This window comes from Eptatretus burgeri, chromosome 12 (genome assembly GCF_056783735.1).
Source record: "Eptatretus burgeri isolate ZD-2024b chromosome 12, Ebu_testis_v1, whole genome shotgun sequence".
NCBI lineage: Eukaryota > Metazoa > Chordata > Myxini > Myxiniformes > Myxinidae > Eptatretus > Eptatretus burgeri.
The window spans coordinates 57860150-57882649 of NC_140972.1; the positions used below are offsets into that span (position 1 = coordinate 57860150).

At 41.2% G+C, this 22500-nt stretch overlaps 1 protein-coding gene across 5 annotated transcripts in view; it reads left to right on the forward strand.

The window, feature by feature from the left end:
• Nucleotides 1-22500, forward strand: part of LOC147015691 (exportin-7-like) — a 297528-nt gene that overhangs the window by 98032 nt on the left and 176996 nt on the right. For all 5 annotated transcript variants that reach the window (XR_015049793.1, XM_085848087.1, XM_085848088.1 and 2 more), the window contains 2 exons: nt 909-1014; nt 18567-18702. Coding sequence is in view for 4 of the 5 variants with exons in the window: in XM_085848087.1 (XP_085704213.1) it covers nt 909-1014; nt 18567-18702 (242 nt within the window). In the remaining variant the exon portion in view is untranslated. The remainder of the gene's footprint in view (nt 1-908; nt 1015-18566; nt 18703-22500) is intronic.

Sequence of the window (22500 nt, forward strand, 5' to 3'; positions counted from 1 at the left end):
CTCACGATATCCCTCTGAAAGGACCGTCTAACAACACCCCCCCTCCCACCCCTGCACCAACCACCACTACCATATACTTTCTTAACAATCCTCTTAAGGAAGTTCAGTCATTCAAACTCCTGGGTTTAGGCATTCTTTGTTGTACAAAGTTCTTCCTTGGCACACCTGAACGCCTATCCACATCCTTCATCCACAGATTGATATAGTACTGCTCTCCCCTTTGGGCTGGCTCCCCTGCCTCACATGTTACTCAGTTTGATGCTCTGGAAACCAAGGCCTTCAAGATCATTGGAATCTCCCGGGCTGAATTTGAGTCAATGGGCCTATCACTTGCACATTTCAAAAATTGACCCCCCCCCCCAACAAGAACCCCAACAACAACAGCAATGTGGAGCTGATGTAGACCTGTGACATATTAACATAGTTGAAAGGGGAATTTTTCTTCAGATCTACATGAAATTTATGGGGGAGCGGGTTTTTTCTGAGCATGTATGTGCTCACAAAATCTATGTTGGGTCAAGTGTTTGTACTCATTGGAAAGCTCTTTGATGTACCTGTCAAATGATACCATATATGTTAAGGTAGCTTCTGCATGAATGGAGAGAGAGACTGTTAACCTTCTATGCACTAATGAAAAAATGTCATGCAATGCGTCTGGGTACAACAATGAAACAGAAAAAAAATTTACAATTTTTTCCCCGAGATGGAGGGGTCAATAGAGAGGTCCTGCATCTCGAGGGTGTCAGCTATAGAAATCTACTACTCGCATAAATTCTCCTTTCAGGTGACACCCCACCTCCATCTACGCCCTGACTGTGGCTTGGTTCATTCTTGCTTGCCTTTCCTCATCTGTGATTGCATTGTGCATTTCTTTGCATCCTCTCTGACCGCGTGTTGTTCTCTACCAGGTCGGCTGAGTTGGCTTGTTTACATGATCGGTTCTGTGATTGGTGGGCGGGTTTCCTTTACCAGCACTGACGAACACGATGCCATGGATGGAGAGTTGGTGTGCCGGTATGAGCTTCTTACAGATATCCCATACTTGTACCAATTGTTAGATTTCAACTTGTATAATTGGTCAATAGAAATGCACAAATGAAAATATTGGTTCAGGGGGAGGGTTATGGGGATGGTGGGTGATCGTTGGTGGTGCAAGTATCATTGTGCATTTTATCATTCCTGTAGTGTATGGTAAATTGGGTGTGTGTACTCGCTTGTGCATCTTAGGTGGGCATTAAACCTGGATGTGTGCATTGGTGTGCACTGGGGAGGTGCCTGTGCCCACACAGCATTACAAACGAGGTGGAGATGGTGGAGGCAAAAATGCAAATGGCATAATCTGTCATCAAGCCGGCAATCTAGGAGCAACAATTCGCATTTATTGCCACAACTGATGCAATTTAAATGCTCTAATGGCAGCGAGGTGCTCCATTTGAAACTCTTTGTTCGATACGTGAATCCTTTGAATGCCTAGGGTTTGTAATATTAATTTGTATTAGTGTCGAAGCCTGTGACCAATTGCAAATTAATAGTAGGATAATTATTTTTTGCAAATGCGAAATGTAAATTCCTGCTGACATCTGTCCATTTATGTTGACGGTGGTTTATGGCTTTCAGTGATGCAGGTAATTGAACAATATGATATACAGTACATTGATGCTGAAACTTTAAAGTTGAACAGTAATGAGGAAATGCAGACACAGCAAAAGGCGATTCAACCCATCCAATAAGAAAGCATACGAATAAACAGAAGCAGAAAATCAATGATGTCATCTTATTTTAGCTGGTGCTTTGGGGTTCTTTAATGAATGCACATTGGACTGGCATTTGATTTTGAATTTTGCCTGCGAGTTACATCATTACTGTGATGTGGCTGTGCCGCGAACGCACATTGGGGGTGGAATTTACAATTTGGTCAGGGTACCAGTGATGATCACTTTCTCTTTGTTAAAAGCCATGGTGAGATATTTGATTTCCAAAGCTGTTGCTTGCAGATTGATCTCGAGCTTGACTTCCATGCGAGGGATGGCGCCCTCATTGATGCAATGCCGTTGCTGCAAAAAACACGAATCCGACAGTTTATAGTGGGTCGAGAATCGAAGCAAGATCGTACACGCCATCCTGTCGAATGGGTGAGGGTTCTGGGGGCAGGTTTGAAAATGGATAGGATCGGAGGGGAAGTGGAAAGGTCGGTGCATCTAAAGATAAATTTAAGTTAATGTCATGAGTTGGGAGAAAGGAGGAGGTATAACACCATTATTCACTCCCCCTAATAATGGTTCTTTATTTATTTCCAACGCCACCGAAGGTGGAGGTGGTTATTTTTTCACCCATCTTTGTCTGTTTGTTTGTTTGTCTGTTTGTGTGCAGGATATCTCATAAAGTTGCGGACTGATCCCGATGAAATTTGGTGGACATGTTGGGTGTGTGACGAGGACGAACTGATTCAATTTTGGTGAAGATCCGGATCCGGATCCAGATCCGATCATTTTTAGTCATTCTTCACCACTGAGAGATAGGTCCAAAAACGATATATAGCACGATATTTCAAAAGTGTATTGGGCCTGATATGTTCTCGTGGATCAGGCATGACGTGGCTCTCTGGAGGTATGCTCTCTACCGAGTGCCCTACTAGTTATAGTTGCGTTGTCACCATATTTTCACAAAATATTTGTTTCTGTGAAGGCTCGTGTCGGTCTCTGCTGGTGGACAAGATAAATCGTGGATTTTTGTTTTTTTAAAACTAAATGTTGATTGGAACATGTTAACCATGGCGGGAAATGAGGTGTGACTGACATTTTGAGTGTTGTCCCTTCGGCAGAGCAAAAGAAATCTTTGAGAATTCGCTCTTTGGCAGAACAAAAGAATGAAAGCTTCGTTTTGCTCCAATGAAGGGCTAACATACAATTTCAACAGCTCTTCATTGTCTACAGCGATAAACATACTATGATCAAGCTTTTGTTTAAATCCAGAATTGTGATAATAATAATTAATATGCATTCCATTACAAGGAACTTCAATGCAGGAAGCCATTCGGCCCATCCAGCATGCGCAATGGTTTCCAACTTATGGTTGTTTGTCCATGCTCTATCTTTTTTAAGTGCTCAGCATCAAGCAAGGAAACGGCACGTATCGTTTTTAAAGTCTTTGGGATGACTCGGCCATGTTCGAACAGCTGACCTCCCAAACTCTAAGCGGACCTCTAACCATAACCTCACCGAGTCTGATTTATTTTTGTTCGTTTTGTCCCACGACTGTTAGTCATCGCTTTCGGATTGTTTCATACTTTCAAGAATCGAAAGATGTAGGAGCTCCTGCAATGGGAAGTTGAGTATTGCATGTGTGCCTGCATCTTGTTCTTGTTCTTGTGTTCGGGGCACGCAAGTATGTATGTCATGTTCGCAAAGATTGCCTCTGGGTAATCCCAAACTATTGATCACCGTGTTCTTTTGTTAAATCTTACAATCTGCTTCCAATGTTGTACTCATGTGCAACTAACTGATTTATTACCCTCGCCAGAGGTGAGGGTAGTGCCTCACCTCTGGCGAGGTGAGGCAATACCTCACCTATTGGTGAGGTCTGTCTATCTGTTTGTCTGTTTATCCGCACAGAACGAGTGGTTTTCTCCACAACCACTTGTCGGATTGAGACAAATTTTTCACCATAGGAGCGACTACTCATGTGGAATGCTTTGATGATAATCATGATGTCATAGGTCACGTGGTGTGGCAGCCAGGTTGGAAAAACTGTGGACCTCTATCTCTGAAACTGCACCAAGGAAAAAATGGAAACTTGGCACATGGCAAGTACTCCTCATGAGGAAAGGTGCCTTTGTTATGACGTTATAATTGCAGATGTAGAACTCTACACCCGATCAATATGAAATTTTTTGAGGGTCATCTAAGGATAAATAGGTCTACAGGAAAAAGAAAATTGATGATGTCATCGGTCACGTGATTTGCCAATCGTATTGTTTTCGTTTTTTTTTATATCCTTCAAAAATCTTCTTCTCTGAAATGGCTGAACAGATCGAGGTGGAACTTTACACGTCTGACCGTCTGTCCATGAGGAACAAAACGTTCACACATATGATGTCATTGGTCACATGGTTTGGCAGCCATATTGGATTTACCCTAAAACCTATAAAAATGTTCTCCAAAACGGCTGGACAGATTGAGGGGAAACTTCACACAAATGTTCCACAAGCCTTTAGGATACCAGGATATTCATGAAAAAATTAATGTCACACGGTCTAACAGCCATATTGGAGAAAGCGAAAATCTTTTTAAAATCCTCTCTCTTGAACTGCTTCATCGATCGATGTGAAACTTCACAATTACGATCTAGTGGAGATCAGGAATAAATGTTTTAAATTTCAACCTGATCGGACGTGAAACGGTCTGGCAGCCAGAATTTTTTAATTTTTTGATGTGGGATATTTTTTTTAACTTTTTGGGTTTTTTTTTTAAATAAGACTCACTTGGCTCTGCCTGGATGGGTTTAAGGGTAGAGGAGTATCAACTGAAATGGGAATATTATCCAGGTTGCTCCTGATGACATCATCTTTGCTTTTTGCTTGTTCGGGTTCTTTCTGATTACTCCATTGCAGGACTGTAAGTACAGTATTTGGACTTCCATTTGACTTGAATTGAATTTATTTTAATGCCATTGTGAATTCAATTGAATAACAATAAATGTCATGGGTCATGGTCAGGTGTCCGTTCAAAGCGGGTTGTGTCAAAGTGCGGACATCTTGGTACCCGGTCATCACTGCCAGCAGTTGTAATCACATAATTCCTTGAATCTGGAGAGAATGCTGTTCTGCTAATTGGAACATCACGAAAAATTTGCATTACCTTGGGTTTTTGGTTTTTGTATAATCTGTTTTATCATACCCGTTGAGAGAAGGGCATCCTGATCACCGCATCGTGGTAAATCGACTCCTTCATTATATTTCTGTCATAACACTGAACAATGAAGATTCTGAGAATGATTCAAAAAGTATTTTCATATTTACGTGGTCTTTGTCAAGTAAACACCAAACAGGAAAAGGAATTTCGCTAAGAGTCCCATAATTGAATGTCAGGGGCATAGAGTTGATCAGTTAATCTTGGTCCTTCACCAGTTGGACTGACAATGCTGAAAGTGCGACGTTTGCAGTACACAAGCTCAGAGTGCCAGTATTATTTTGCTGGGTCATCTCACTTGTTTTGGATCATCCAGTAAGTCTGTCAATAATTATTGATAAGTACTTTGGTCCAAATTCAATTCTGGTGTTTTTCAGGCTTTATATTGCCAATTTTGTCTTCCTGCACCTTGAATGTTGTTAGGGTAATGATTGTTTTTGTCTTTTTTTCTGACGGTATAACTTTTCCAATTCGTAGTTCCAAGATAATTTTTTTCCGAAGCTTTGCCCACCACCGACGATAGGAACTAAGACACGGTTTAAAAACAGACGGTTTACCGCGACATCCGGCTTACTTATACTACAATACCACAACATTTAATTTGGATCACTGCCAGAAAATAACAACCGATGGCACGGCTTGCCGAGGGACATGAAGGTGCATTTGGCAACCGAGATATCAACCTTATGTCACACTAATTTTCGGGCAACTTGAGAAAATTCCTAATCCCAGGTAGTATGATACAAATCGTGGTGTTCTGTTCATGATACTTGTCCTCTGCTCTGCATAATCATTCACAGTGGTGCTCATTTCAAATGTGTATATGCAATAGTATATGTATACACACACACACGATTGTTGTTCTATTAGAATTAAAACTACTTGCTCAAGTATAACTTGCCACGATAGTTTCATCCTTTTCTATAGTATTATGATCTCTGTGTCATTTGCATCATCTGTGCGGCACCACAGGTATGGGAAATATTGGATGGTAATTGCTCCAGTATCTTGCCTGGGGAGCATCGGGACTTTAAAGTGCACCTTATCATGAATGTTTCCATATCTAAACTAGATCCACGAAAAAATTTTTAAAAATCCACATCCGATTTGATTATAAAATCCTACAAAAAACCCCTATCGACACTGATAAAACTGATGTCCACACAAGTCCTTCCTTGTGAAACAATTTATTTCCTAATTATACACCATACACTTCTCACCCTTGTACAATGAACTTAAAAAATCCCCATTTGTTTGCAATATTATTCTTACTTTAGTTAACAGTTAGACCAACCCGATTCAATTCACTTCTACATTACATCAGAGAGTTTTATTCTAACTTGGTACTTGGTCAGTTCCAAGGAGTACGAGCCACTGAGAAACTATACTTCCTCACGTGCTCGTACTGAGAACAATGTGCCTTTCAAAATATTTATACTTCCATGAGAGAGAGGTTGGGGGATATTCACCCAGACTGTAGACGTGTCCTTTAGACAAAAAGCCACTTCGTACATTTTCTAAGCAAAGGTTCATTTATCAGCTCGGTCACTCTGCTCCAGAACAACACATTTCTTATCATTTAGGGCAAAAGTCTTTTGGCCAGAAATGACAGCCAATTCAATTTGCAGCATAGAAGTTACATTTCTGAAACTCCATTTGTTACAATTTAAAATACATTAATATTAATTTTTACCCCACAACAACATTCGGTAGAGCGTATACCTCTGCCAGGCTGAACAGTTTACATTTTGTATCCCACTGGTAGGCTGGATCTGGACCCGGAGCTGAACCAAAATGTAATAACTTTATCCTTCTCACACACCCAAACTGTGCACCAAGTTTTGTCCGAATCTGTCCATAACTTCTTGAAATATTGTGCTCTATATCATTTTGACCCGATATCTCGATGGTGAAGAATCGCTTAAAAAATTCTCGGATCCGGATCCACGGTCGGATTTTCAGCAAAACTGAATCGATTCTTCCTTGTCACACACCCAGTCTGTCAACCAAGTTTCGTCCGAATATGGCCTTAACTTTTTAAGATGTCCTCTTCTTGGAGAGACAGACACAGGGGTCAAAAACAACCTCTGTCCATCTTCATTGTTGGAGGTAAAAATAACGGGAGGGGATTGCTAATTACATTCCAGGATGGTGCTGAAGTAGCTTTTGGTCAGGGCAGGAATTTAGCATTTGGACATGGTCCCAGTGCGTAATGTCCTACTGTTTTCAAAAGGGTTTTTTGGGGGAATCTTCAATGTCCAGAAGTGAATTCTAGGAGACGAGACGCACTGCTTAATGCCCTCTTTGAGTGACAGCTTGTTGGTCGATTTGATGTAATGACTTACCTGTGAAAAGCCACGCTGACGGCTTTGAGTTGAGACAACTGAATGTCTGAATCAATTGCAAAAGGAAGTCGTAAATTTAGAAAATAGTTACAAACAATGGTGGTGTGGTTGGACGCATTTTCTACCCCTTCTAAACATGTAAACACTTGAGTCGAACATGCAAGAGAATTGCATAAAATTACGGTTAGTTTCTTTTCCAGTTTTTAGTTCTGGGATGATTTCTTTCCAAATGCTGATCCATGCAGTGTTGCTTTGTTAGTTGCTGAAGATTTAAAAAGTTATTATTGGAAATAACACTTCCCTTATTGGCACTTCCTGGTACTTGCAGAGCAGTTCTTTCCACCAGTTATCCAGGATTGTGAGGAAATACGGTTGGCGACGTGTCACCAGAACTAGCATTCTGGCAAGGGTACAGGAAAAATGGGTGTGTAACCTCATGGGAAGAGGTATGAGGGGAAGGAGGGAGGGATGGTGGAGGGAGTAGGTTGGGTGGGTTGTGTACCTCAGTGGGATTCGCAGCATTGGGAAGAAGAGATGGGCTCGTTTTGTTTGATGCATTCTCTTTTTTTTTTTTTGTATTTTGTTTCGTGCTTCTCTTTTGTATCAAGCTTTTACAAACCTTCGATGTGGAGAGGCAATTTCAGACCCATTAAGGTTCCACCAATTTTAATGGTTCCAAATGGTAATAATCCCACAAGGATCCTTAAATGGCATCGGGTATTGCACCCACAATGATGATTTGACCTAATGTTCTGATGGATATCGAATCGACACCGATAGTTTTGTCGGAGAGCAAGCGAGCACACCGCCACACTGGTATTTCGGTTTTTGTTAATGGCAGCATTAATCAATGCAATTATGATTAGTAAACTTTCTTAACCGCAGAGCAAAGCCCCTCTCAAATGTCATTTCTTTGGCAGCAATCGAGCTTTCCTCTGCTTTTTCTCATCACGTCCACCCTCACCTTCCTCACATCCACCCCCTATCCCTCCCTCTCCTTACATGGCTTTTTATAGGTCGCGGAAGGGGCCCTTTTAACCGACCTGTTGACAGATTGCCATGATTTTAGAAGAATGCCTTTTGTTCTCATGCACCAGAAATCGGAAACTCATTCCTTCTCGCACTCGCTCCCGATCCCTCTTGTTTTTAGATACATCGTCCGTCTGCAATTGTACGGTCCCGATGCCCTTAAAAGTTCGACATCATTTCACTTTCTGCTCAAAATGCAAAGAAACCATTCAGATGTTCCCCTTTCCAGGAATTCATTGTTATTACCTCTGCCACCGAAGGTGAAGGAGGCTATGTTTTCACCGCTTTCTGTCTGTTTGTTTGGTACCTCTGCCACCAAAGGTGAAGGAGGTTATGTTTTCACCCCTGTCTGTCTGTCTGTCTGTCTGTCTGTCTGTTTGTCTGTTTATCTGTGTGCAGGATATCTCAAAAAGTTGTGGATGGATTCGGGTGAAACTTTGTGCACAAGTGGATGCGTGACAAGGAAGAATTGTTCCAATTTTGGTGAAGATCCGAATCCGGATACGAGAATTATTACATTTTTAAAGTGATTCTTCACCATTGAGAGATCGGGCGAAAATGATATATAGCACGACATCTCAAAAAGTTGTGGACAGATTCGGATGAAACTTGGTAGACAGGTTGGGTGTGTGACAAGGAAAAATTGATTCCATTTTGGTGAAGATCTGGATTTGGATCCGACGACTAGAATTTTAAAAGTGATTCTTCACCATTGAGAGATTGGGTGAAAAACGATATTCAGCATGATATTTCAAAAATGTATTAATTATTCCCGATGTGTTCTACTCGATCAGGCATTGCATGGCGTAGGTATGCGCTCTACCGAGTGCCCTTCTAGGTTAATATGTCGTTGTTCTTGTTGCTGTTGTCGTGGCTGTGGTTGTTGTTAGCCCGTGCACACGAAGCAATTGGTTCATGTCTGTCTGTCCATCCGTCTTAACGGTTTAGGATTGTCAGTTTTCTGAACGAGGAACAGCGTATTTTATTATTCCCGCGCTTTCGAAGAAAAGCGGGAATATTGTGATTGTCTCCGCCGTCCATCCGTCCGTACATCCATCTGTCTTACCCTGTAACTCCTCCTACACCGTTTGAAATAGGAACTTGAAACTGGGACATAGTAGATATATGTATGGGGAAGTGCAGAACACTTTCAGATTTTTGATATGACCCCGAGGGGCCGGGCCAGAGAGGTTGGGGTCATGGGGGTCTATTAAAAAAAAAATATATATATATATATATATATATATATATATATATATATATATATATATATATATATATATATATATATATATATATATATATTGTCTTGTAGCTTTTTAAATCAAACAGATTCATGAGTTATACATTTAACAACTTATTGTTTTAAACACATGATGATCAGAGGGTGCTTGGGGGGTATGGGGTGCTTTGTGGATAGGGGGTCAAAATAGCTCCTCCGACACCGTTTGAGATAGGAACTTGAAACTTTGGGACATAGAAGATATATGTATGGGGAAGTGCACAACACTGTCGAATTTTTGATATGACCGCTAGAGGCCGGACCAGAGGGGGTGGGGTCATGGGGGCTGATTTTTTAGGTAATCTCTTCGAGCATGACCTAATAATATGGGTGTCGATGTCCTTCAATCCATCCGTCCGTTCACAATGAAGTTGAAGCGGGAGATCTGGTCATTAGTGATCCTGATAGAGGTCGATGAGACGTACACGATAGTATGACTTTCAAGGTCACCGAAGGTCAATGTCAAGGTTACGAGGCCTTTGAAGTTGCGAAAATGACGATTTTCAAATTCTATCTCCTCCGCCATTTCTCAAGCGATCTTGAATTTGATTGTGGCATATGAATCTATGGGATAATATCTAAATTTGGTCGGGCCGGATTTTCGATATTCGCTTTCGTTTTCGTGTCACGTGACTTCAAAGTTTGCAAAAACTGCCCTACCTTCAGGAGGCTATATATTCTCTATTGGGCATGGTAAAAGTTAGTGAATGGTGTCATTGCATAGCAGCTGACCTTGTATATTTATACATTTTCCACTGAAGGTGCAAAAGTTTCAAAACCCGAAATGTAAACGTCAGCATTTATTTTCAAAAATATAATTTTGTGCTCGCGCCAAAATGCCGAGTCATCTTTAACCAAACTGCGCAGTCGAGCTGCGCAGTAGAACTGCGCAGTAGTCTTCGGTCATAACTGAACATTGAGAACTTGTGGTATTATAGAGATGACCGTCACCCCCAAACGGGGGTAATTTTTTAAAAGTGTATTTACCATTATACATGGTAAATTATTTTATAAAGAACTTACTTATGTGGCCCCCATGAGTGACAAACAGTCACAGGTTTTACTGTATTTATCTAATTGATTAAGAATAATTAATATTATACACAATTCATTCCTATGATTAAATTGATGCACAGTTCTATATTGCTGGACAGTGTTAAATTAATGTTTCATGAAATGTTGACATGCTTGCAATGACTTTGGATTTAGTAAACATAGTAAGTGTTTGGTCATAAAGCACATCAAATAGAAAAGAATAGTCAATCCATTTTGCAAGATAAAATTTCACCTAGCGTTAGTGGGACAAAGCAGTGTGCGCAGGAATATGCGATGGTGTGCCATCGACAACGTAGTTCTAGTTGAATGTTATGTTTTGAACACGATTCGGAGCATGAATAGAAAGACGAGCGTTTTCGTTTTACCGTACCTTGGCTCTGAATTCGACCTGATCGCGCATGCGCAGAGAGGAGTGAGATAATATTTTTACTCGACCTGCCTGGTAGTCAAACAAAATTGAAAATCATGCCAAACAGGAAACTTACTGTTTTTAATGATGTCATAATGTACACATACGACAGGCATGAATAATAATTAATATAACGTGTTCGATAGCTGGTGTTATAAACACTGGGTAAATGGCATTAAAATCTGGAATGAATTTTATTTATCTGCCATTAAACCTTTTTAAACCTTAATTTAAAGTAAATTAAATACTTGAAAATGGAAAATACAAATCACCTTCATAATACTGTTGTGAATTCGCGCCCCGCCTGCGTGCGAACGACCGCGTTTAACTAATAGCAGCTGCTTTGCCCACCGAACGTGCAATTCAGTCGTGACCCTCTCGGAACAACGCCGGGAGCTAGTCACGAGTGGGGGTTGAACCTCACCACAACTCAGTCCGCATTCTACCCGCGCAAAATAGGGTCCGATCGCCGAATGGTCGATTTACCTAAGTACCCGCGCGGGTAGCGTACCGAGGAGTTGTACCATGCCGCAGGTAGAGTCCGGACATGAACCGCTTAAGCGGCTCGTTCCATACTGCAGGGATAACCGAGCGGAGTTATCGTCAACCTCGACGGTTCAGATTATTGATCGGGAACTTACACCCACTATCAATCCCTTACGTGATGCAAGATGGAAATTCAAACAAAGGAATGGACGCAGCGAAACGGGGAACAATTGGACAAGCACATTTATTCGCGCCACACGGCAGCATGTATTTCTAATAGGCAACAGTTATACAAAACAATACACGAATACAATCAAGCAAGAAAACACAAGCAAGGAACGACGCAGAGCTACAACCGAATAAAAGGCAATGTACAAGCACTTAATCAGTTTCTACTTTACGGACTGGCGCCACACACACACACATTTACACAGAACCCCAAAAGAAAAGGAAGTTGCGACTTCCCTGAGCGTGTCGTCGAGTCCTCCTTTGCGCGACCTCAACTCTGAGCCCCTCCGGCGTGGTCCGCGAGCTCTTACCTCGCACCGGCACGTGTGGCCGTTGGAGGCCACGAACGGGGTTCGGGAACGAACGGACGGAGCTTTCGCCACTATCCCGGTGCAGACGGGGGGGGGGAGGGGGAAATGGTAGGCGCTCCGTCCCACCAGCGGGGTCTCGAGACCGCACCGACTGACCCTCTGACACCGACAATCCTCCGACTCGACAGTCGGGAACAGCAACCAGGACCGAACAGGCAAGAACAACAACCGACCAGGCAAGACCAAGACAAAAACCAGACCCAATTCGACGACAAGCTCCCCAGCCGCCTTGCGCTCGCCTTTTTGTAAGGCGGGGCCCCGCCCTTCGCTCCGCCCTGTTCCTTGCTCCACCCCCCTTCGCGGCGTTTCCAGAAAAGTCTCGAAGGGGGGCGTTCCTCCTCCCTGGCACGTCACACTGCGCATCCCCCAATCGGGAGCGAGCTGCGCCACCCCTCCCCCTTCTCACCAAGCGCGACGACGATCCGGCTCAAGATTCAGGCGGAAGAAATTCGGGCGGGAGTTGTCTTTCCGCGCCCTTGCTGCTGCCACCCCGCTCCTTTCACCCGTCCCGCGGAGATCGTGACCGCGCGGTGCGCGTTGAATGGTGAGTGGCGAAGATGGTGGTGGTATAGTTGTTGAAGTTGGCGTCGTGGTGTGAATGGCGTCGTTGTTGAGATGTTGGTTGTGGCGATGTTCGTTGTTGTGTTGTTGCACCAAAATAACGACAGCAAAAGAAAAACAGCTAACTGAAGAATCGCAGCCCGAATGGATCACGTATATTCCCTCAATACAACGGGTTTGGGCTAACTACAGATGAACTTAGCGTCATAACTGATCTAAGGACCCTTTATGGTGTATTGCGAATTTCCACAGCCGTAACAATGCTTCCAAGAACCATGATATACATATACGTGTGTGTGTGTGTATGTATATGTATATGTATATGTATATAAATATATATATATATGTATATGTATATATGTATATATGTATATGTGTGTATATATATATATATATATATATATATATATATATATATATATATATATATATCTATATATATATATATATATATATATATATCTATATATATATATATATATATATATATATATATATATATATATATATATATCTTCTTCTTTCGGCTGCTCCCGTAAGGGGTCGCCACAGCGGATCATCCGTATGATCCGCATAGTGATTTGGCACATGTTTTACGCCGGATGCCCTTCCTGACGCAACCCTGGTCGCCTCTTACGACACAGGGATATGGTACACCTATTTTAACCGGGGTATACACCGGCCCAGTATACTGGTACTCACTTCGCCGACCTCGGAAGGATGACAGGCTGAGTCAACCCCCTGGTGTATTAATTCAGTGGCCCAACGGGGCTTGAACTCAGGACCTTTTGGATCCCAAGCTGCTGCCCTAACCACTGCGCCAACACCAGGCTATATATATATATATATATAATATACATATACATATATACATACATATATATATATATATATATATACATATATATATATATATATATATATATATATATATATATATATATATATATATATATATATATATATATATATATATATATATATATATATATATATATCGATATATATATATATATCGATATATATATATATATATATATATATATATATATATATCGATATATATATATATATATATATATATATATATATATATATATATATATATATATATATATATATATATATATATATATATATGTAGCAAGAGAGGTTGTGGCATGTGTGTCCGGAGTAAAGAAGAGGCCGCCATTATGGTTATGTATGGATCATCTCCATCAACTCGTCGTTGTCATCTCCATCATCAACATCGTGATTGCATTAATGGATCAAGTTTATCATCATTATTATTGAAGGCCAGTTTCATGATCTTAATAACTCAAGAAAATAAACTTTATTTTGTGTTCTCATCCAGAAAAATAAACCTGGTGTTGGCTTAACAGTTAAGGTGGCTGGCTTAAGATCTTAGGGTCTTGAGTTTGAGTCCCTGTCTTGTTACATAACACCAGGTGGGTTGACTCAGCCTGTCATCCTTCTGAGGTTGGCAAAATGAGTTCCAGCTTGCTGGAAACGGGGAACTGCATCCGCGGCACAGCCCCGCTCCCAGCAATGATGCAACCAGCAGCCACAGGCTGCACTCAATAGAGAGACTGCACATACTTTTGTGTGCTTCTTCCGTGTCTGTCACGCTTCATTCTAAAGGATTCCTGCTGTAATTCCTTTGAAAACTGCTGTATTAGAGCTCGAGGGTCGAAACCTTCCTCCATTTTGGGAAGACGGACTTTTAAAACAGGTACTTTATGATTAAAATGGACATTATTTTTTGCTCCAAGTAAATTAATTATTTGCTTTCCAACCACGTAACTCAATGATTTGCTTTACTACGGCACTATTTTTGTTATCGTACGAAAGCAGGAACCCTTTTGAATGAAGTGTAACGGACAAACACGCCTGGATGATCAGACAGATGGACAGACACTTCTCCTTTTAGCAATATCTGTCATTCATCTGGCACTACTGTTTAACGGTTGTAGTCAGGTGTCTGTGTCTGTATCTTCTTGTCTGTTCAATCTCATTAGAGTGGGATAGTCTCCTGAATGCTGTGAATATGTGATTCAACCTCTGTGAGACACCAAAATTATTTGTGGAATTGCATGCTTTCAGACACCTGAGCAGGGATGGGGAACAAACATGCCGCAATTTTTTTTTTACCGACCGAGTTGTTAGAGGCACATCAGGGTAGCCCAAGATTGGAAAGGGGGGATAAACATCATGCGATTGAGGTTTTTGATTGTAGATCCAAGTAGAGTAGAGGAAGCAAGTGAGATGCAGGGAAAGTATAAGAAAGCCGATAGATGTGCATTGTGGATGGAGAGCAGTCTGAGTGATGAACTGCTAGTCGTGGGATGTGGTATTTGTGGTGAGAGGCTGCTGATAGCAATTCTTTGTCTCCAATCATCACTCTGGCTGTGTCCTTTTTTGAGCATGAAATTCCCCTGCTTTAAGGTCACTATGTCCCCAATGTGCTTTGTTGTCAGTGTGTACTCCTGTTTGATTTTCCCCCCCCCCAACACCCGAAATAGACATCTTCTTCAATCCCATAGGCCATGTTACACCTTACACCCAGTACGCTGAGGACTCGTACTCATCTGGACTCCTCACAAACAGCGAGACAAAATCCAAATTTTCCCACCTCTTTTTTTTGGACTGGCATGCTTTTGTATTGTTTGTTTTGCTGGGCATTTTCAGTCCCTCGTGGTGCTATGAAAGAAACTCGGTGAACAAACTACTTCAAACTCGTTCAAACTAGTTCTCTCTTGTCCCTCCACCATACCCTTACTCTCTGTCTGCATCTTTGTGCATTGTCGTTATATGCAGTAGATTTTGCAAAAATAAAAATGCAGATTCTTCAATTATGCAAATGTTCATTCGTTCAACCTCCCTCACCGAACAATGCCTTGCTTTGTCAGGACGTGGTGACAGGCTAGCTTATACACATCATATACAATCTGCCAGCCATGTTTTGAGCTTTGTGTTATCCCCACGCTTTTTGGAAAAAAAACAAAAAAACAGGGGGATATTGTAATCAGCTCCGTTTGTCTGTCTGTCTGTCACACGATCACCCCATAAACGGTTGTGCAGAAATTCACCAAACCTGGTCTTTTGTTGTTGTTGTTTTTTGTACCTGGATAATAATTATTAAATCATATAAACTTGTATTGAGATAATATAAAAACAATTTTTACCTGTCAATAAAAAGACTGCTTTCAACTTCTTCATGTGATTCCCCACATAGTGCTTAATTTCATGTCAATAGGATACCGAGGGAGTGGATTTGAGGTGCCACGTTCCAGGATGTGCACTCGGGGGAAGCCAGAGACAGCTTCCCAACAATAATTAGATACAGTAATTAGATAATAAAAAAAACACATTTTATCACTAATGCAATGATATTGGCATAATGTAAAGAATATCTTCCATCTACACACCAAATATTATGTCAATCGGGTGTTCCATCCTCTGATATATTTGGAACCACCCCCGCCCCCATTCAAAATCCCCCCTCATCCCCGGCTTAAACATCTATCTATAATTCCAGCAGTGTGTGTGTGTGTGTGTGTGTGTGTGTGTGTGTGTGTGTGTGTGTGTGTGTGTGTGTGTGTGTGTGTGTGTGTGTGTGTGTGTGTGTGTGTGTGTGTGTGTGTGTGTGTGTGTGTGTGTGTGTGTGTGTGAGAGAGAGACACCGCTGTTTCTTGACAACCACTGGTCCGATATAATTGAAACTTGCCAGCTATATTGCTGGGGACCTGAGGATGTGCCTTTTCAAGGTTTGATATTAATCGGACAAGTCCTTCCCAAGTTATGGCCATTTATTTACCAACCGATGACATGACACATTGCTGCGGCCATTTATTTACCAACCAATGACATGACACCTTACTGCGTAGGCGTGGCTGCGTAGGCCGGTGCGCGGCCGGCCGACGATGACGTCACGGGCCGTACCGGTTACATGGCAGCGAATGTCATGGCAAGCAAAGACAGGGAGGTAAACTTGATTTTAATTTGGATTTTAATAATTCCAGCAGTGTGTGTGTGTGTGTGTGTGTGTGTGTGTGTGTGTGTGTGTGTGTGTGTGTGTGTGTGTGTGTGTGTGTGTGTGTGTGTGTGTGTGTGTGTGTGTGTGTGTGTGTGTGTGTGTGTGTGTGTGTGTGTGTGTGTGTGTGTGTGTGTGTGACCGACCGCTGTTTCTCGACAACCGCTGGTCCGATCTAATTGAAACTTGCCAGGTATATTCTTGTGGACCTGAGGATGTGCCTTTTCAAGGTTTGATATTAATCGGACAAGTCCTTCCCAAGTTATGGCCATTTATTTACCAACCAATGACATGACACGTTGCTGCAGCCATTTATTTATCAACCAATGACATGACACGTTGCTTAGGCCGGTGCGCGGCCGGCCGACGATGACGCCACGGGCCTTGCCGGTTACATGGCAGCGAATGTCATGGCAAGCAAAGACAGGGAGGTAAACTTGATTTTAATTTGGATTTTAATTAACTCTGTATGTGGAAGTGTGGTTGTCGCGAGAGCGAAGGAATGACCTGTGTGGTTGTCATTTCTGGCTCGCGGTTTGAAAGTTTTTTTTTTTTTTTTGCACATACGGGCACGTGAGAGCGAAGGAACGACCTGTGTGGTTGTTCTTTCTGGCATGCGGTTTGAAAGTTTTTTTTTTTGTTTGTTTGTTTGCACGTACGGCCACGCACGTATGGGCACGCACCTACGGGCATGCACTAGTACTTTGAAATAGGGTTAAATGTGAACCAGGTGCTTTGCATTTGAGCCGACACAACTTGCCTTGAATGTCAGAGTTTTTATTTTTATTTTTTTTTTGCACACACAATGTATGTTCATTGCCTGAGATATACATTGAGTAGAACAATAAACCTGTGATTTCTCGTTTGTAAAACTGACTCAACTCTTCTCTTGACCTGTGCTTGTTCTGCATATAAAGACCGATCACCTTTCGCCTTTTTGAGCACTGTCAGCTTATTCTGGTGATTGTAGGTCGTTCAGGAACTGTAACAGTTCAGAAAATTGATGCCACTAGTTCCCAACAGCCCCTCGTCTATCAGACCTCGCAGGAGTAGCAGAAAGTCCTCAGGTATGTTACGGGAAACGCAAGGCAGGTAAAAAAAAAAAAATCACCCAAGACCCTTTCCACAAATATGCTGTTGTATTATATTCTGCTATAGATTAGCAATTGCAAGGCCAGTTGTTTGTACTTGGATGACTTTTATGCTATTTGTGGAAGTAATTTCATTTCTTACTGGAAGTTCAAAGGTCTACGTTGGCAGAAAAAAAATTGGCCATATCTAAAAATCGGGTGGTTAATTTAGCATTGTATCTTGCTGTTCTATAGCTTAGGGATCCATTTTGCATCCAAGACAACGTCGAGGGATCATAATGCCAGTTTTGATTTGTTTGTGGAAGTTTATTTTCTGACAAATCAGATTTCAAAATCAGAATAATAGTTTAAATTCATAATAATTGAGGATTTATGATGGGCCAAACAACCGTTTCCTGCATTTGAATTTTTGTCTATTGTCTTGTCAACTTGTGTGGAACGTTGCACATTTTAAATGCACCTTTGTCGTAATGTTTGGCTATTTTGTAAACACAATGGTTTTCTTGATTTACCTCATTTGTTGAGGTTGTCCATTAAACTAATTATTTGTGTTGATGATGAACTGCTTACCTTTAATCAATGCTTAATGCACAACTTAGAAACTGCATGACAAAGTCAAAAAAAATTATTTGTTCAAATTCCTGTAAACTTGTAAATACGAACTGGGCGCTTCTCATCCCAGAGTCCATTGCAGTTTGTGACTTTCCACCCCTTCATAGACAACAACACTACTGACCATTTCATCGGTACGTTTGATGTTCGGTGCAGGGTACTGCAGCTCATGAACCTTACGGACTCGCGGCTACCACAGGCTGGAAATGAGAAGCTCGAACTGGCAATGCTGAGTTTCTTTGAGCAGTTCCGTAAGATCTACATTGGAGATCAGGTGCAGAAGTCTTCCAAGGTGGGTGGATGTTCTCTTGTTATCATCATTATAATAATTTCTGCATCATCTCAAAACCTATTATATGTGTTATTTTACCGTTATTATTTTTGGGTTTACATTTGCGTCATCCTTCAAATGAACTATGTACTTAAAGAAAAAACAGCCTTTTTACAGCCATTTTCCCTGCTGAGCAGGGGTTAGCTTTTTGTGGGCTCCATGCAATCATTGTTCCCTTCTTGAGGCAATGTGTTTATGGCCGGATGCCCTTCCTGACGCCAACCCTGGTCACCTCTTACGACACACAGGCTTATGGTACACCTATTCTAACCTGGGCATACACCGGGACCAGAACACTGGTACTCATTTCACCAACCTCGGAAGGATGACAGGCTGAGTCAACCCCCCTGGTGTTAATTCAGTGGCCAACGGGGCTCGAACTCAGGACCCTAGGATCCCAAGCCAGCCACCCTAATAATGTAGTGGATAGTACAAAAATCGTGCAAATTATGATACAAGCATCAAATTTGGCATTTCTGTTCTGCAGGGCTTTCTGATCAAATCTGCCCGATTGGCCATTTGAAAATACAAATTTTGAAAAATTTGAAAAAAAAAAAAAAAATTCGAAAAAATTGGAAGTCACAGCTGGCTGAAATTCTTGAAGCGCAAGTGAACATCCCAGACAGAGAGCCAAGGGGAGATGCAGTCATCATTGATGGCTCAGCACTTATCAATGCCCTACCTCCATGCACTTCAAAGATATTTGATGACTATGCTAAAGATGACATCATCCCAAAGGTTGAATCCTATGGTGCCAGGTACGAGAGGGTGGACGTAGCGTTTAATGTGTACAAGAAGTCAAGTCTGAGGCAAGGTCGAAAAGGGGGAAAGGAATCAGAAGAAGAGTGACAGGAACCAGTAAGACCCCAAGTAACTGGAGAAGCTTTCTTCGAGATGACAGCAACAAGACCGAGCTGTTTCACTTCCTTGCGGAAAAGATGTGTGAAGCACAGACGACAAGCACAGTCATTGTCACAAAAGGAGAAGATGCCATTTGCAACACAAGGAAGTCACTGGATGCTGTGTCTCCATGTTGTCATGAAGAAGCTGACACTCGAATATTTGTACACGCCATAGATGCAACGACGGATGGTAGCAAGTCCATTATCATTAAGGCTAATGACACAGACGTACTAGTCATAGCAATATCTGTACTGCCATCCTTACAGGAACTAGGTCTTGAGAACATGTGGATTGCTTTTGGCCAAGGAGCCAAGGTGCGATGGATTCCAGTCCATAAGGTAGTTTCTGCAATAGGGCCTGAGAAAGCTAGAGGGATCCCATACTTCCATGCGTTCACTGGATGTGACGTTGTGTCTGCCTTCTGCGGTAAAGGGAAGAAAACTGCATGGCAGACTTGGAACGTCTTTGATTGTGTTTCTGAAACATTCACCAATCTCAGCCAGCATCCAACATTGATTCGTGATCATAACTTTTTTGAAGTTTTTTTTTCTTTGTCCTTGTGCTTTTTTTTGTCCTTGTGCTTTTTTTTCAACTTTTTAAAAATTTGGATTTTCTTTCTTTGTCCTTGTGCTTTTTTTTGTCCTTGTGCTTTTTTTTTTAATTTTTCAAAATTTGGATTTTCAAATGGCCAATCCAGGCAGATTTGATTAGAATCCCCTGGAGAACAAATGTGCCAAATTTGATGCTTGTATCATCATTTGCACGATTCCTCTCAAAAATTGCTGTTATCTGCCACACTATAACCACTAAGCCAACACCAGGCTACAAAAAATAACTATGTACAATGCATCTTAAAAGCTTTACTTTGTCGAAAGACTTTTAAGATTAATGAAATCCTGCAAATTAAAATAATTCTCACTTGTACACGATGTACAGTCATATCCAGATAGTTTTGAAATGGCACACACAAGTTGGGATGAACCCTACTAACCTACACACTTGGATGTTGTTTTTCTGCAAAGCGGCTTGGGCAACGGGCGATTATGGGACTTTATGCTTTCCATGTAACGTGGGCCCTTAACACGGATCAGCATGCAAAGCACCTTGCTGTACTGCTGTTATCAATTGGTTTGAAAACTTGTAGCTCACTTTAGACCCCGCTGAAACACTGTTGGACATTATGGACAGGTTTGCGTCGGCGGACAAGTAGATTAATGGATAAAAATCAATAGGACGTTGATTGTGGAATGTTCACCACCACGAGAAGCTTGGATCTGATGTTTTAGGCGTTCACCCTTCATCGGAGCAAAAAAAAAGGGACAAGAGTTCAACATAAAACAGCAATGAAAATAAAACCGTTTCCTTTCTTTGCTCCAATGAAGGGTTAACACCTGAAATGCCAGCTTTGCCTTGCTTCCCATGGCAGTCAGCATTCCTCAATCGACGTCCTGTTGATTTCATCCATTACTCTGAGTAATTACAAAATAATCCTGTCTTATCTGTTATTGCTTTCTTCTTTTTGGTTGGGGAATGCAGACAGCACTGCCTTTTTACAGGCAAATTTTCAATACCCTTTCCATGTAGCTCGAAGGCATTTGAACGTAACAAACAAAATATGGACTGGCACCATATCGACACCATACCGAGCAGTCAGTCAGCTTACCTCCTCTCTGAAGTTCAATGATGAGACAGTTGTGTTTTTACTTAGTCTGACACTCACATTGCAGTTTGTTTCAGACTGATTTGGGTGTCGTGCAATAGTTTGGAATCCACATCTAATCTTTAATACTTTGCACCCACAATGTCTGGGATTCCAGTCCAGTTTTTCTACGGTAGTATATTAATGAGTAAGGACACACTGATCCCATCCACAATCCACATCTTAAAATATATATATATATTTATGCATATATATTTATGTATATATATTTATGTATATATATATATATATATATATATATATATATATATATATATATATATATATATATGTACATATATATATATATATATATATGTATATAAATATATATATATATATATATATATATATTTATATATACATGCAGTAATGCGCCGCATTACGACATTTCGGTCAATGATGGACCGCATATACGACGGTGGTCCCATAAGATTATAATGGAGCTGAAAAATTCCTATCGCCTTGTGATGTCGTAGCGCTGCTAGTCGTATAAAAGTACAGTATAGCACATACAATTATGGACAATACATAATACTTGATAATGATAATAAACAACTGCAGTGTGACCCCGTTATAACGCGATCGTTGAGGTCCATAAAATGTCATCGCGAAAAAAGCGGGGTCGCGCTAAATCGGGATTCAAGAAAATCAACGTTCAAACTGACCGAATGTTGACCTAACATCCTGAAACACCCCTATTTTTGCCCTGTTTGACCCTTTTCTTGCACGTTTACCTTCTAGCAAGTAAATTACCTTTGCATTAAAGAATTCCATGAATAAATCGTTGTTGTTACAGTTGAAATTAAAACACAAATTAATTTTTCGTAAAGCTTTTTATGTTGTTAAAACATTCACACTGTTCCGAAAATATATCACACAACTGGCAGGTGCTCGTTTCTTCATTTTTAATTATAACATCGATGCAATGATTGTTTATAAAATCCAAACGCTATTTATTCACCTTTCTATATAATCGATGCGAGATGAGATTCTAAGCAGCCGCTAACAACACACATGGCCGTCATGCACAACACAAAGGTAAAACTAACGCATCTTCCATCTGTCTTGGATGTGTGTTACAATTGCCTACAGTATTCAGTACAGTAACATACTGTACAGGTTTGTACGAGGAGCAATAGGCGATACCATATAGC